Source organism: Typopeltis vanoorti, chromosome 5 (genome assembly GCF_054136105.1).
Source record: "Typopeltis vanoorti isolate ZY-2024b chromosome 5, IOZ_Tvanoo_1.0, whole genome shotgun sequence".
Taxonomy (NCBI): Eukaryota; Metazoa; Arthropoda; class Arachnida; order Uropygi; family Thelyphonidae; genus Typopeltis; species Typopeltis vanoorti.
Window position 1 is genome coordinate 80,752,851 of NC_143553.1, and position 17,249 is coordinate 80,770,099.

Sequence of the window (17,249 nt, forward strand, 5' to 3'; positions counted from 1 at the left end):
GAAATCTCAACAAGACAAACAAAGATTAATAACAGCTAAAATTAAGTTTATGAGGAAAAACTGCAAAGTATACTCTATTCGATCACAAAAGAAATTATGAAAGAATTAAACCAGGAATCAGTAATAGAAAAATAAATATATAAACACAAATGGGTGGAACATGTTGAAAGAACGAAAACAGAAAGATTACCAAAACAAGTTTTAAATTACAAACCATTAGTGGGAGGGAAAAAAACCCAAAAAACACCAGGATGTCCTCTAAAGAGATTCAACTATGACTTCTAAGTCTTGAAGAGGCCACTCTAGGCCTAAATCCTTGAAAAGCTTAATGATAATGCTGCCATTCTTGTTCTACAGCATACCTCTTAACCTTAATGACTCTGGATACAGGCAACGTAAACTTTTTTTGAATCTCATGTGGTCGTGCTTGATACTTCCGAGGCATTTAATTGTATCTGACATTGAGGCCTTTCAACAAGTTACCATCTTATGGTGTCCCTTTTTCATGCTCATTGTGATTAGATTGCAACTTCCTCTTCAGCTATTCATTTCATCATGGTGGATAGTTCCCTCTCAAATGATTTTACTATCAATGCTGGAGTAACCCAAGGCTCTGTTGCTTTCACCTACAGATCAGTGATCTATTACTAATCCTTTTCATAACTTTAATAGTGATAGTCAACTCCATTCTTTTTCATCATTCACAAAACTTTACAATACTCAGATGACACAAGCTTCAAGATCTTCTGTGGCTAGTGTCTTAAAAAAATCATCTAGCCATTCTCACAAGTGGGATGAAGATAACGTAATAAATTTTAATGCTATTAAAACATCATCCTGGCTTATATCCTAGAAGAAAGACTATGCATCGCAATTCATTTTGATAACACTATATTCACCAAGATCAATTTTCTCTTCTCAGGCTTGCACATTTAGCTTATTCTGGCATAAACACACATAGCCTCCAAAAAGTTTGGTATTATGTTTCATTCGAAATACAGGCAGCCGTCCGTTTAAGAGGTTCAATTTACGCCGATACACAATAACACTGGATGCCTGCACGTGCTTTCTTACTGTAGTCTGACTGAGAAACAACGCTAGCAGGCACTCTAGTGTTGTGTTTACTGAGCTACTACGATGTATATGTATCGAACCTAGTTTTACTGTTGAATCTACCTAATTGTTGTATTTAATTTTTTTTACATACATATGTATTTAAATTGATAAAGTACGTAATTACATACTATGTCTGATAAAAGAAGTGCAGAAAAGTTAGCAGAACTTGGTGTTACGAAGGTGCGGATATCAATCACACTCGAAAAGAAGATGGATGTGATTTGAAGAATGGAAGATGGGCAGACACGTGCTAATGTCTGTAGAAGTATGAACTTAACTCCATCGACTGTCACTACAATTATGAAAAATGCAGATAGAATAAAACAGTCTGCGCAACAATCTATGGCAATACTAAATGCAAAAGATGTAAGTTATAGCAGGGGTAAACTTAATGAAAAAATTATTATCATTATGGGTGGATGACTTGAATCAGTAAAACATTCCTCTGATGCAGACTGTTATAACTGAGAAAGCAAAAACAATTTTTGAGGATCTTAAAAAGACAGATGGAGGCAAAGAAATGTTTTCAGGAAGCAAAGGTTGGTTCATGAGATTTAAGACTCAAAGTAAGTGCCATAGTGTCAAATTATGTGGTGAGGCAACAAGTGCAGATGTTGAGGCAGTGGCTGCTTTTCCTCAAGAATTTCAAGACTGTAGAACAAGGAAGTTATCCTCCTGAGCTCATTTTTAATGTTGATGAGACTGGACTCTACTGGAAAAAACTGTCACTATGCACCTTCATTTCCTGTGAAGAACGTTCGGCTCCAGGTTTTAAAGCTGCAAAAGATAGATTTACACTTTTGTTGGGTGCAAATGTCTTCAGAACTTTGATGAAGCTTAAACCAATGTTGGTGCACCATTCACAGATACCACGTGCCTTCAAGGGTCTAAAAGCCATGCAGTCACTATTGGAAATGGAACAAGAAAGCTTGGGTTACACAAGAAGTTTTTATAGATTGGTACACAAAATATTTTTGTCCTACTGTGCTTCGCTTCTGTAAAGAAAATGATTTGCCAGCCAAGGGATTGCTTCCCTTGGATAATGTCCCTGGACCATTGACGCACCCAGGGAGGGGGCCAAGGGGCCCTGGCTCCCCCCAAAGAAAAAGGGAAAAAACACTAGAAAAATTTCCAAACATCTTTTCCTAATTAAAATTATTATTATTTTTTTTAAATTTATCTTGTGTCGTGTCTTCTATTTCTATGCTACTTATGAATTAGCGGTCACATAAGGTGGGAATAACCTATAGAGCTCGGGAATCCTAGCCGCTGTGAACGCAAGGCGAACAAAGTAGTGCTCGGGCGCTACTTCGTTTGCCCGAGCAAGGGCAGAGGAGTCACGGGAATCACGTATTGGCGATCACTGCAGATGCTCATTATAGCTCGTATGCAATGCGTAGTGTGTATTCTCAGATCGTCTACTCAACTCCCCCCAACCCCTGAAGATTAAATCTTGAGTGTTCGGCCCCCTCCAAGATTAAATCCTGAGTGCGCTGCCCTGGACATCCTCAAAATCTTGCTGATGTAAAACACCATTGGATGCCAAGGTTGTTTACATGCTCCCAAACACATCGCTTTTGCAACTGAAGGATCAGGGGATTATATCAATCTTCAAAGTCTATTACCTCCATATAACATTTATGGAAATGGTAAGAGAGTCTTGGACACTTCAGGAAAAACTACTGAAGACTATTGGCGGTCATTCAATATTTTGAAGGGCATTAACAACATCAAGGCAGCTTGGAACAAAGTGTCAGCAAAGTGTTTAAAAGGAGCATGGTGAAAACTTCTTCCAGCATTTATGCACAACTTCGAGGAATTAAAGCAAGAGGAGAATGTTATTGAAGACATTCCAAAGCTTGCGCGAGAGGTGGGATTGGACGATATTACAGCTGAAGATGTGAAAGACGTCTTAGAGAGACACGATAAACCACTTTCCAATGAAGACTTAAAGAATTAGCCGAACAATTAAGTCAACATCCAAAGGAGGAGAAAGAAAATGAAGGTCCTCTGAGAGAGAGATAAAAACGGCCAATTTATAGCGCATCCTTACAAGCATAGAGACATTTGACTGATGAACTCTGCGAAATGGACCACAATTGGGAATGGAGTGTGAATGTAAAAAGGAGTGTAATCGCATCTATTTGACCTTACACTGAACTCCTTAAAGTAAAAGAAAATCTAGGCAGTTAACACTGGATACTTTTTCAAAAAAAAAAAAAAAAATGCAGGTGATCCGAAACCAGGAACTTCAACGTAGAAATATGTAATATCGCTTTGAAGTTTCATATTTTTTGTATATAATTTTTTGTTTTCGTTATTAATAATTTTATTTTAACAAATATATATATATATGTATGTATTATCAAAGCTTTAAATATAATAATGTTAAGCATATTTCATGTGCATATTTTTTGTCTGTGCAGAACATGCCTCCTATTAAAATTGAGTATGTTTTATGCCGATTCGGTTCATGCCCCTTTTTTCAGGAATGGAAGTGAGGTGTAAACTGAGAGCTGTCTGCATTACTTTTCTTCTGCTCAACACTTTATAAATTCGAAATCTGCAGCAGGAGGCTTTTGGTATTGGGTGGTACACTAAAAAAAACTTCCCTCAAAATGCTAGATTGTACCCAGAAAAAAATATTTGCTTAATAGATCACCATACTCTGATTTCCAATAATTTTCTGCTGGCAATGTTTCTGTATTATGTCTTTTCCACAGACACTGTTCCACTGAACTGAATCACTATTCCTCCACTTCTCTATAATCGAGCACAAATACAGGCAACTGCTGGTCAACATCTATATACCATTTATCTCCAAACTCATCAAATTAACTTCTCACCATTGATTCCACACACACAGTCGACCTTTAAAGAAACTTTAATTAGTTAGCATAAAATAAAAATTTTATAACGATTCATTCTAGTGTATAGGCTACCACGAAGCAATCATATTGCTGCTTCTTTGTTATCAATGCATGAATCATTATACCTGTAAATAAATATGAATAATTTCTTTTTCACATTATCTTTGTTAGTAATATGTATAACATCTACAGTGTTTTGTATCATATAAGACAATATTGATGTAGAAACTGACAGACATATGATTAATCTCGTAAACAGACCACGTAAACTTACATTATCGATAAATACAGTACAGTACTGTAAATATATTTTCACTTCCTTATGATTTTCTTTAATAACATTTTTTCTCTAGCTTACTTTATTGCAAGAATATATTATGTAATATAATACATACATACTATACAAAATGTGTGTTAATCGATTGTTTAATGTGTGTGTGTGTGTGTGTGTGTGTGTGTGTGTGTATATATATATATATATATATGATGATGATGAACAGCCTATTTTTCTATCCATTGCAAGGTGAAAGTCTTTCTCATTGAGAGAGGTTTGGGTCTACTACTCCTATGGTGACCCAGTCCATATTAGGAGAGTATCTATACTTGGGTGAATGAATGTATGAAGGTGGAAGACGATCACAAACATCCATGCCTAAGTGGGATTCAAACCTGCAGCCCCTTGGGCGGAAAGCGGATAAGATAACCACTCAGCCAACCAGGCCGGCATATACATATATATATCACTGTCCTTTGAAACAGTTCTCCTAGTTTTCCCCGACCATACATAACCTTCAACTCTTTAAGAAACTCATCAACAGATTTATTTCTTCTATCTAATCACGTTGCCATATATTATTTTATTATTATCCCAAGACCTCATGGAGTCAAAGACTCATCTGAGAGGTCCTTTTATCACACACACAGCTCATCATACCATGTATTAAACACACTCAAACTCCTTGCAGACACCACACTCTCAGGCAAGGCATTCCAATCATTTACAACTCTGCACGAAAAAAACTTGCCTCTCACTCCCCTACTCACACCCTCTTTATACAGTTTCCAGGGATGATCTCTGGTTCTTCCCTGATCTCTCACTATCTTCTGCAGAACTTCTCCAGCATTGATCCTATAACAATCCCTTACCAACTTGTAGGTCTCTATCATATCTCCCCCCCCCCCTCTTCCTCCTGTCCACCAGACTGAAAATTACATCTTCTCAATCTTTCCTCATACTCGACATTCCAGAGGTCAGAAACTACCTTAGTCAGTTGCCTTTGTACCCTTTCCAACATCTCTTCATCCTTCTGAAAACCAGGTGACCAAATCTGGGCACAATAGTCCATGTGTGGCCTAATCAAAGCCTTATACAATGGAACAAGAATCTCCCTACTTCTACACGTCGGTGTCCTCTGTATCATTCCCAGAAGCCTTTGTGTTGTCTTCACAATTTTGGCTATGTGTCCCCTAAATTTCAGATCCTTATCGCCCCCAGATCTCTTATTTCCTCCACCTCCAACAATATATCTTCACCAAGCATAAATTCTGCATCCCATCTTTGTTTTCCAAATTTTAAAATCTTACATTTTGCAACATTGAACTTGCATCCCCATGTCCAATCACTCAATTTATTCAAGTCTTCTTGTAAGGCCACATCTTCACTACTCTTCATGGTTCGTCCCAACTTTGCATCATCTGAAAACAACTGAATATCTCAATCCAAATTTTCACCAATATCATTAATATACAAGTTAAACAGTAATGGTCCGAAAACTGACCCCTGAGGCACTCTACTAGTGACTTTCCTTTTTTTCCTGGATATTGCTCTCCCATACACAACTTGTTGATACCTATCAGATAGCCAGTCTCCAATTCAATCCAACCCCATCTGCTCTAGTTTGACTGTCAACTTATCATGAGGTACCCTATCAAAAGCCTTTGCAAAATCCAAGTATATTACTGTGTATCCTTCTCCTCTGTCCAAGGAAGCAGTCACTTTATTGTAATAAGTAAGTAGATTACTAAAACATGACCTCCCTTTAGCAAATCCATGCTGTCCTTCAAAGATAATACCATTGTTGTCAACCCAACTCTGGATCCTAGTTCTCACAAGCTTCTCCAACAACTTAACCACAACACCTGATACACAGATAGGCCTATAGTTTGATGCTCGAGTTCAATCACTTCTTTATGAAGTGGCACAATCTTGCCTTCCTTCCACTCCTTAAGAACTTGACCGAGTGCAAGACTCGTATCAAAAAAATATGTCAAGGCAGGTGTCAACTCTCTGGCACATTCCTTCAGAATATGTGGTGATATATTATCAAGTCCCACAACCTTATTAACATCTAGTTTACTCAACTCCCCATACACCTCTTGCTGATTTACAGTCAGTCTCTCCTCCCCATCATCAACTGCTCTCAATCTCTCCATGAAGTCACATTCACAAGACTTCATGGAGAGACTGAGAGCAGTTGATGATGGAGAGGAAAGACTGACTGTAAGTGAGCAAGAGGTGTATGGGGAGTTGAGTAAACTAGATGTTAATAAGGCATTTCTTTATGAACTGCCCATTAATGACATCCATCAATGTCATCCTTCCATAATCATTTTTTCTTTTGCTGGCTACATATCAAAAGAACTCCTTAGGATTCTTTTTTAGCTTCATTAGCTAACTGCTGTTGATACCCCTCTTTAGCTACCCTCACCAACCAAGTGATCCTCCTTGCCTGGTCTTTGTAGACCTAATGGAACTGGTTATTTCCACTTCTCTTATGCTGCCTCCACAATGCCCTTTTTCTCTGTATTGCATGCTTAATCTCTTTATTCATCCATCTCACACCTACCTTACTTAACCTTCTCACCCTTGGAATACATTTAGACATTGCATCTACTAGATAGTTTTTGAAAATCCCCCAAGCTGCATTGTTCTCTTCTGCAGCTAACTCCTCATTCCATGCTACACCCGCAAGCTGTCTCCTGAGCTCTTCATAATCATCCCTCCCCCTTGTAGTTCCACATATACCCTTTTCTCACAGAGGTCCTCACACTGCTTGCAACCACCTCATGGTCACTCTCACCAATTGATGGATGATTTGACACCACAGTTATAATTACATCCTCTGATGAGATGACCAAATCCAAGACCCTCAATCCTCGTTTGCCCTCTGTTACATACTGTCTGAGGTAGTTATCCCTCAAAAACTCAAGAAAATCATTTTCTTTACTTGCAGTTGCTATCTCATCATTCCAGTCTATATTGCCATAATTAAAATCGCCCACGATGACCCTTTTCTTATTTGCATAGCTAATTTGATTATACATTTCATTATCACCACCATCCACATTACCTGGTCTATAACAACATCCAACCACGTATTCGATTCCAAAACCACTGGCACTATTTCCCTCTTGCATCTCTATTTTGTATGGACATAACTCTTTCTCTATCATCAATGGCACTCCCCCCTCCCTTTTTACCCCTTCTATCCTCATGAAACACATCATACCCTTCCATTTCTATTCCTGTCAGGATGTCGTCCTCTTCCAACCATGTCTCACTTATTCCGACAATCTTTGGGTGAACAGACGCAATTAGTGCAACCATTTCATCTGACTTGTTTCTTATACTTCTAGCATTTGTATGCAAACAACAGCTCATTTCTGGATCTACAGCTAGTTCCACTGATATCACTCACTCGATGTGATCTTTCCATGCTCGACTGGAGCCATTTCTCTTTCTGCTTATTCATTTTCGAATCCTTTTCAATTTCAACTGTTTCCTCTTGATCCCAGATCATCCCATTCCTTTCCTGTCTACACATGCTCTCACTCCCCTCTTGGAGCATCCACCTTTTTCACGCTGTGTACCCCTGTCCACCCTGTTTCCCTGCTCCTCTTGGACACCCATTCTCTCATTTTCTAAACTCATACCACTCACTTCCCCATTCATAACCACCTCTTCAATCTCTCCTGCTCTTCCACATCACTTCCCACTTGATCTGATTCATTATCTGCACTCACTTCTCTACCTTCCAGCAGCAGCAATCTCTCCAAGCGACTCACACCATATCCACTCAAATGCAGTCCATCGCTCCCATACAGTTCACTTTGTCCTTCAAACTCATTCCACAAATTAACAAACTGTACTCTGTCTCCTCACATATTTCAGCCAGCATATCATTCATAATCCTTGCTCTCTACCTCATCTCACCACAGTCATACCTAGGCAACACACTGATTACCCTTCCTGTCACACTATTCTCTTTTATCCTTCCTAGCATTCTCCTGATATCCATTCTGACATGCTCTTTGTCAAATCATTCGTACCTATTAAAACCATCAACCCATCAACTACATCGCACTTCATGTTACGGGTTATGAGACCGCTTGTATGTGTGAGGTTAATGTTAAGCAATTAGAGTGGAAGCCAAAGAGATTTTGCAAAAATAATATACGGATGAGTAAATATTAAATACCGTATTGACTTGAATATAACTCACTTTTTTTTTCTCACAAAATTAAAGTTAAAAAATCGTGGTGTGCAAGATATATACAGGGATTTTAGGAAACTAAAGTTTTTCCAGAAAAAACTGAAAATGGGTATGACTTACCAAGAATCTCCAGAAGTAGCTATTGCCACTTCTGGCCTAGAGAGCAGTTTCCTTGTGTGCATCGTCAAAGTCATCTACCCAAATAGCATCATCATCTCTCTCATCCAGGGTATTAGAGATGCTGGTTTTTAAGAAACTCTTGCAATTATTTCTGGCAAAATCATTTCCCAAGCTCTCATAATACAGTTGCACAACATTTCTAATGATGATGACCTCCATGAAGACGTGTATATGATTTGTGCGGTATTAACAAAAGATCACGCGAGTCAGTGACAAAGGCAAGTCAACAACTGTTGAGTTGAAATGCTGATTCTCTTCAACTGAATGCCAAAATATCTGAAACTACCATAACAACATTGGTTTCAACACCTTAGGATGGTGTTTCACCAATAAACGGGCGAAACACCATCCACACCAACCAACGAAACTTCGCATCACCATTTGCGTACCGCTTCCGTGTCACATGGGCAGGCTCAACTGACAAGGCTTCAACCCATTGGTTGAATTTTATTGCTGCTTGCTTACATGCTATTTCTGTGTTGGGCAGACACACACACACACACACACACATTACATGGCATATTAGTTACAATTCTCAGTAGAATTTTATTTGAAGTTAGCATTTGTGATCTGTCTTAATGACATCAAAAATTTCAAAAAACACTTATTTCATGTAATTGAAAATTTGGACAAACGTTTGGAAAACAATTTTTAGTTAGTTTAGATACTGTGTTTGCTGGTACAACATATGATTTTGCTTGAGTCAACAGAATAGTTTGTGGAAGAGACAGGTGATTCCTTAGTTAGTGCTGTTTTTATCCCAGTTGTTTCTAATTGCACTATTCATTGAGAAATATATTACACAGATTGCAAATGTCTCTGTACCTTATTCAGTGATACAATAAAACTACTTGTTTTTCTTGCGTCTGCAGTATAGTGGCTGTTGGAGTGGATGTGTTGTTTATTGAGGCAAGCGAGTTACTATTCCCCCCAACATGAACATGTTTAAACTTTTTTCGTGTGCGAGGCATATGCACAACTTTTTAATTTTAATTTTATTTTTTGTAAAGTAAAAGCAGGGGTGCAATTTATATGAGAGGGAGAGTTACATTCGAGTAAATGCAGTATAGTAGTAAGAATGACCCTAACCATTGTTAGAGTGGATATCAGATCAGTTTTAAGCACTGATTATAGAAGATTTCAAAGCTTCAAACTATGCTCTTTGAGTTTACAAGACACCACTGGTTCTGAGTTGGTTTCAGTATGTGAATAAAGATTTTTAATTGTGTGCAAGAAAATATATCCGCTCCATATTTTTATATTTTTATAAATGTTTTAATTTCTCCATTTACCTTTTTTTTTTCCAGTGGCATTCATATACAGAATTAAGGACTGATATACATGAAATGAATAAAGAATCATTGTTTATGAAAAAAAAAAGTTTTAAAGAAGTTACATATATGCTAAAATTATAAATTTTTCAGCTTGGATAATTCCCTAGTCTATATATGAATATTATTTATTAATCTGAGAATAATCAACTATTTCCAAAAAACTAACAAATGATCAAAATTACATTTAAAAGAAATAACTGAAGGAGCAGAAATAGTTTTGTCTTAAATAAATATTCATATTGATATAGTAAATTATTTCAGTATTTACAGTAATTACTTCGGTATTTACACTGTGTAACAAAATTATACTAATTTAATGATAAAATTTTCAGCCCTATAATTTTTTTCTGTTATAATTACAAATGTTATTTATCATATGGATTAGCCGCATAAACAATGAAAAAGGCAAAAGAATTTACTAATTTATAATAGTTCAATTATGATACAAAACATTCCTAATGTAAGAATATTTTAACAAAGAAATAGAGAAAAAAATTTTACTCCAAAGTTTACAAATGCATACACAAATGGTCACTGAAGGGTAAGGAATCAGTTAAGACATAATCCCAGTAATTCTTCTACAATGACTGCAGCAGGGACATTATTTCTGGCTTCAAATATGCATCATCCTCTGACATTTTATTTTTGATCCAGAATAAATTTAAAATTGCTGCTGGTACCAGATGCAGTTCAATCAAGGTGGCATCATCCTTATCAAGTTTTTCTTCTCCAGGTATTAGTAAGTTAAATGAATGTTCTGGATCTGCTAAATTATCTCTAATAAAATCTTTTATGTCAAGTAGCCTCTCGTTTGCATTAAAAGTTCCCTTTTGATAAAAATAAATAAGTATATATAAATAAATAAAATAAAGTGATATATAATGTATATTCGTATGCAGATTTACTCGGTTTAACATGTTTATTAATTTAATTTAAATGACTTAAACACCGAGAATAATAAAGAATAAGGTTTAATGAGGACTCTACTAGTTTCGTTGGTAAACCAACTTCTTCAGGTGTCAAAATACAAAGAATTATACAAAATAATCTGACAGAAATATTACATAACAACAACAACAGATTTACTAGAAACTGTAGTACAGTTTAAATTGGAGTCTGTGCTACAGTTTCAGCTGTATGTTGATGCATGCGTGTGATATCGTGATAATGCCAGCACTGGACAGCAGAGCTGTGCGAATAAGGTAAACTGTAGATAAGGCTGCTATTCATGTGGGTTGAATCGAGAGTAACTTCTTTAGACTCAAGAATACGTCTTTCAAGTTCATCATAACATTTGTGAATATCTCTCAGGGGGCCCTGTAACCCCTAGAGAGGGCATCCCCTGGGTGGCAGATAGGGGAGCACACCATGTGTGTGTGTGAGAGAGAGAGAGAGAGAGAGAGAGGGAGAGTGTGCGCGCATGTGTGTATGGTGGTCCGAATATACTGAATAAGGGCTCGTGGACCAACAGGGCCATAAGGGGTAATCATCTTGATTGTAAGGGAAGTGGCACTCCCATGGACCCCTAGCTGGATCTGTCCTCTCCTTCTACTTTGAAGAAGATCCACTTACTTTAATCTTTCCTATAAGGCTTTATCAGCCAACTCTTCTTATTTTATGACCTGTATGCTATTAGAGTACTCGAGGGCCATGGGGTCTTTTCATTTCTGGCCTTACAACTATGCCCTCTCTATAAACCTTACTATAATTCTTCTAAAGGAATGCGGAGAACCGACCAGGGCTTCTGACCTAATGTCCAATCCTCACCTTCTCGTGGTGCACCCTGTTGGGTATCTACTTTGATACTGAACGAACGAGGATGGGCTGGCAATTTGGGATTTAGCCGACCAAATTGTATTCTTATTGGTTAAACCAAAATAAAAAAATGATGGTACAACATGACAAAATTTCATGCCGGCTGGGGCGTCGCCCGGTTAAACAAGGCCCCCGTTGTTTTCGTCGGGGAACCAGGGCGAACAGCGAAAAGTCAGCTACTGGAACAAATCTGAAAACAAACCCCAACTCAACATCACCAGAGTTAAAGATCGGTACTATCAACGTAAGAAGCCTGAATGGCAAAGAAATGGAGCTAGCTGAGGAATTAGATAAGTACCAGATCGACATAATAGGGGTGACTGAAACAAAAAAGACCAAAACTGGTGAGATCTTTCTGAGCAATAAATACAAAATGTTATATTCAGGCAATGACAATCAAGGAAAAGAAGGAGTAGCCATAGTATTCAACACAAACTACGAGGCTAATCTTCTTGAATGGCAGTCAGTCTCAAGTAGAGTAATGTGGGCAAATATGAGAATGGGGAACTGGACAATGAAACTTATTTGTGCCTATGGTCCCACAGAAGGTTCTACTAAGGTAGAAGTGACGGAATTTTTTGAGGCTTTAGAAAAAGCAACTGACACAATGAAAAAGGAAAAGTTGGTCCTTGTTGGGGATCTAAATAGTAGAGTAGGAAATGATTGTGAGACATACAAAAATATTTTGGGAAAATTTGGAGAAAAGAGCAAAGCTAATAATAATGGCAAATATCTGTTGGATTTCTGCTCAGGACATGGACTGGTTATTACTAACACCATGTTCCAACATAAAAATGTGCACAAATTCACATGGAGAGAAGAGGCTAGGAATAAGAAAAGTCTCATTGACTATATTATTGTTGATAGTGATGTTTTCTCCCTGGTGCAGGACACCAGAGTGTACACAGGATTTGAAATTGGAAGTGATCACTATTTAGTCTTGAGCAGGATAAAATTGAATTTCATATTGAAAAGAATAACATGTAAGAAAGTTTTAAGGCGAATAAAAGTTGAGCAGCTCTCAGATGTGAACTGTAGACTAAAATACAGAAATATTATTGAAAAGAAAATGAAAGAGTTTGAGAACAGGAATCAAACCTTGGAGATTCAGTGGCAAACTCTGAAGGAAACATTGATTGATTCTGCCAGAGAGGCATGTGGTGAGGTTGTGTGCAAGGATAAAAAAATCAGAACTCCCTGGTGAACACAGGAAGTTAAAGAGGCAGTGAAGGAAAAGAAGAAAGCATATCAAAAGTTCCTGGCAAATAAGTCAGCTTTTACTCTTACAGAATACAGAGACAAATGTAAGAAAGCTAAACAGTGTGTAAAACTAGCTAAACAAAAGTCATGGGAGGACTTTGGCAAGAATATAGAAAATAAATATCAAGAAGGTGGCAAAATATTCTGGAGGTTGTTGAAGAAGCTTAGGAATGGAGGAAAGAGTGCTGTAAAAGGAATTAGAGATGATAAAGGTGAAATGAAAACAGGAGAAAAAGATATTCTTGAAGTATGGAGTAATTACTTTGAAAAACTGCTAAATGAAACAAGCAGTGATGACAGCACAGTGATAAAAAAACACTGACCAGGCATGCAGTCAGGAATACATATCCATACTTGAAGTAGAAAAAGCCATCAAAGGCTTGAAATGTGGAAAGGCAGCAGGAGTAGATGATATTCGACCAGAAATGCTGAAGTATGGTGGTATAAGAGTCTTACAGTGGCTGCACTGCATAGTTCAGAAAGCCTGGACAGAGGGACGAATTCTCGATGATTGGAGTAGAGCTCTCATAGTACCCATATGTAAAAAGGGAAATAAAACTGAATGTGAGAATTACAGAGGTATTTCCCTACTGAGTGTTCCTGGCAAGATCTATGCAAGTATACTTGAGAAACGGTTGAGAAGAATTGTGGAAGAAAAGCTTGGTGAAGAACAAGCTGGATTCAGGCCAAATAGAGGCTGTCAGGATCAGATCTTCACTTTACGACAAATAGTCGAGAAAGCATGGGAATATAACAAAGATCTGTATTTAAGTTTTGTCGATTTGGAAAAGGCATATGACAAGGTGCCAAGAGAGAAGCTATTCAATACACTGCAGTTATATGGTGTCAATGGGGCATTATATCAAGCAATACTTAGTCTTTATTTGAGTTGTGAGTCAGCAGTTAGAATTGAAGGAAGTACAGGAAGATGGTTTAATGTTAAATCTGGTGTGAGACAAGGATGTACATTATCCCCTCTGTTATTCATTATCTATATGGATCACATTATGAAGGAATGTGGTATTAAACCTGATATCAAAATTGGAGATGTTAATGTCAGCTCTTTGCTTTATGCGGATGATGTTGTACTTCTAAATAAATCCGCTACAAGTCTGCAAGATTCTCTGACTAAATTGAATAGCTGTTGTAATAGATATGGTATGAAGGTCAGCAATAAAAAGACAAAGACAATGAAAATAGGCAGAATCATTGAAAATGTCAACTGTGTTGTGAATGGAGAACCTGTGGAACAAGTAAAACATTTCAGCTACTTAGGCACAATTTTTACTGAAGATGGTAAACTAAATATAGAAATAGACAACAGAATCAGCAAAGCTGGTATCGTGGGAAGTCAACTGCATAAATTCATATGGAATAAGAAAGAAATTAGTTGGAACACTAAATTAGCTGTATACAAGACTGTGTTCAAACCAATTTTAACTTATGGATCTGAGAGCTGGGTCAGAAGTAAAACACTTGACCAAAGACTAGAGACCGCAGATATGAGAGTCCTGAGAAAGATTAGAGGCGTGAACAGATGGCATCAATTTCAATATCATATTAAAAATGAGGATATTAGGAAAGAACTTGACATTGTCAGCATCCAGGAATGCGTTAGCAGAGCTAATCTCAGATGGTATGGTCACTTAAATAGAATGAGAGAGGAAAGATTAGCAAAACAAGTGTTCTCTGCCAGGTTGGCAGGAAAACGACCCAGAGGAAGACCAAGATATAGGTGGATTGATACGGTACAAAGTGCCTTAGACGATAGAAATGTAAGATCTGATAATGTTGGAGTCTTGACAAGTAACAGACTGATTTGGAGGAAAATTGTAGATAGGAAGTTAGTAATGATGTAATTTTTTCATGTAGTACTATCATATCCTGTACACCCCTTGAGGGTACATGGCAGGAATTTGATGATGATGATGATGATGATAATTCTTCTATAATCTACTTTTTCACCTTCGATATACCCTATTCCTCCTATGGGTTTAAATTCGGAAGAAGGCTAGTTCAGAAGCCTTAAGGTAGCAGCCCTACCACTAAACTATTCCATCGTCAGGCTAGTGCCCTGACACGGAGAACATAATCCTACTTGTAAGCTGACAGAAAAAGATAATCGGATTGAATCTATGGGAAAACCCTGGAATGCAAAAGGTAAAACAAAAATGGAAACGACAAAATATAATACACATAGCAAACTGGAATGTAAGAGGAATAGCATATAAAGAAATAGAATTAGACCAATTATTAAATGAAAGAAATTTTAAAATAGCAGTAATCACTGAAACAAAAAAGAAATTAAAAGGAACTATGAGAACCGAAAATTTTAATGTGATATACAGTGGAGTCGACAGAGACTAAAGAGCACAAGCAGGAGTCATGATATGGATTCATAACTCCCTTTCAAAACAGTTAAATGAACAATAATTGGTTTATATAACCCAGAAGAAGGAAGAGAACAGGATAATACTGATTTTTATAATCAGCTACAAAACATATATAATAAAATAAATAAATATGATTATGTAATTTTAGCAGGAGACTTAAATGCAAGAACTGGAAACACGAAAATAAATAATAATATAGGAATACATGGAGAACATACTCTAAACAGGAATGGTAAAAAAATTGATTGACTTTGTAGTTTATAATAATCTAAAAATAATGAATTCCTTCTATAAACATAAAGACATACATACATATACTTAGGCAGCAAGAGGATGGAAATCAATATTAGATTACTTCATATTAAATGAAAAGACATCAAAATTTTCACTAGATGTTAGAGTTCACAGAGGATATCAAATAAGCAGTGACCACTTCCTTGTTAAAATAAAATTAAGATTACCACCTAAATGGCTACAAGTAACAAGAACAGAAAGAAAAATTGAAACATTTGTTTATAAAACTAGACTATTGAATGACACAAATGTATAATGGCTATATGAACAAAGAATTAACCAATATCTAGATAAAATAAAACAAAATGAAGAAATAGAAATAGAATGGCTTAATATAAAAACGATACTAAATGCAGCAGCAAACGAAAGCTTAGGGAAAGACCAAAAAATTTAATAAAAGGAAAAAACTGAAGATCTGGGATGATACAATCAAAGAAATAATCAAAAAGAAAAAAGATGCCTATCACAAATGGTTAAGCAGTAAAAGATTAGAAGATGAAATAGAATATAAAAGAATAAGAGCCATAGCTAAAAGAGAAGTCAGAAAAAGACAGAGAATCATGGAACAAATTTGTTTCTAATTTAGAACATGATTTATATAAAATAAGACCCAATATATATATAAGATTTTGAAACACTTAAATGCAGATACCAAAGAAAACATAAAATTAAACACTGAATTGAAATTAGAAGTATTTCTAAATTACTACACAGAACTGTGGACAGACAAATATTTTAAAAAAGACAACTGGCAAACAATTAACGAAAATGAAAAGGAAATAACTAAAGAAGAATTAGAAATCAGCCTGAAAGTAACAAGAAATGGAAAATCACCTTGAGAAGATAAGCTAGGTTCAGAACTATATAAATACGCAGGAACAAGATTCAAAGAAAGACTCTTATTATTTTTAAATAAAATTTACTCAGCTGGTATCCCCCCCAATAGAATGGAAAAAAGCAATTGTGAATTCCTATCTTTAAAAACGGCAATAGAGATGAACCTAAAAACTACAGAGGAATTAGTATACTAAATTCGTGTTACAAAATATATAGCAGAATCTTAAATAGCAAACTAATGAAATATTCCGAAAACTTTATTTTAGAAGTACAGAATGGATTTAGGAAAGGATGAGAATACAATTTAGAAATACATATTGCATTTATCATCATCATCAAATTCCTGTTATGTACCCTCAAGGGGGGTACAGGATATGACAGTACTACATGAAAAAAATTACATCATTACTAACTTCCTATCTACAATTTTTCTCCAAATCAGTCTGTTACTTGTCAAGATTCCAATATTATCAGATCTTATATTTCTATCGTCTAAGGCACTTTGTACTGTATCAATCCACCTACATCTTGGTCTTCCTCTGGGTCGTTTTGCTGCCAACCTGGCAGAGAACACTTGTTTTGCTATTCTTTCTTCGCCCATTCTGTTTAAGTGACCATACCACCTGAGATTAGCTCTGCTAACGCATTCCGGGATGT

General features: G+C 36.5%; 1 protein-coding gene across 1 annotated transcript in view; it reads right to left on the reverse strand.

Annotated features, from left to right (window-relative positions):
* Nucleotides 1–10,392: 10,392 nt before the first annotated feature.
* The window catches only part of Gint3 (GDI interacting protein 3), a 115,237-nt gene continuing 108,380 nt past the window's right edge, over nt 10,393–17,249 (reverse strand). The window contains exon 7 of the mRNA XM_090393213.1: nt 10,393–10,820. Within this exon, the coding sequence (XP_090249339.1) occupies nt 10,572–10,820 (249 nt within the window). The 3' untranslated portion in view covers nt 10,393–10,571. The remainder of the gene's footprint in view (nt 10,821–17,249) is intronic.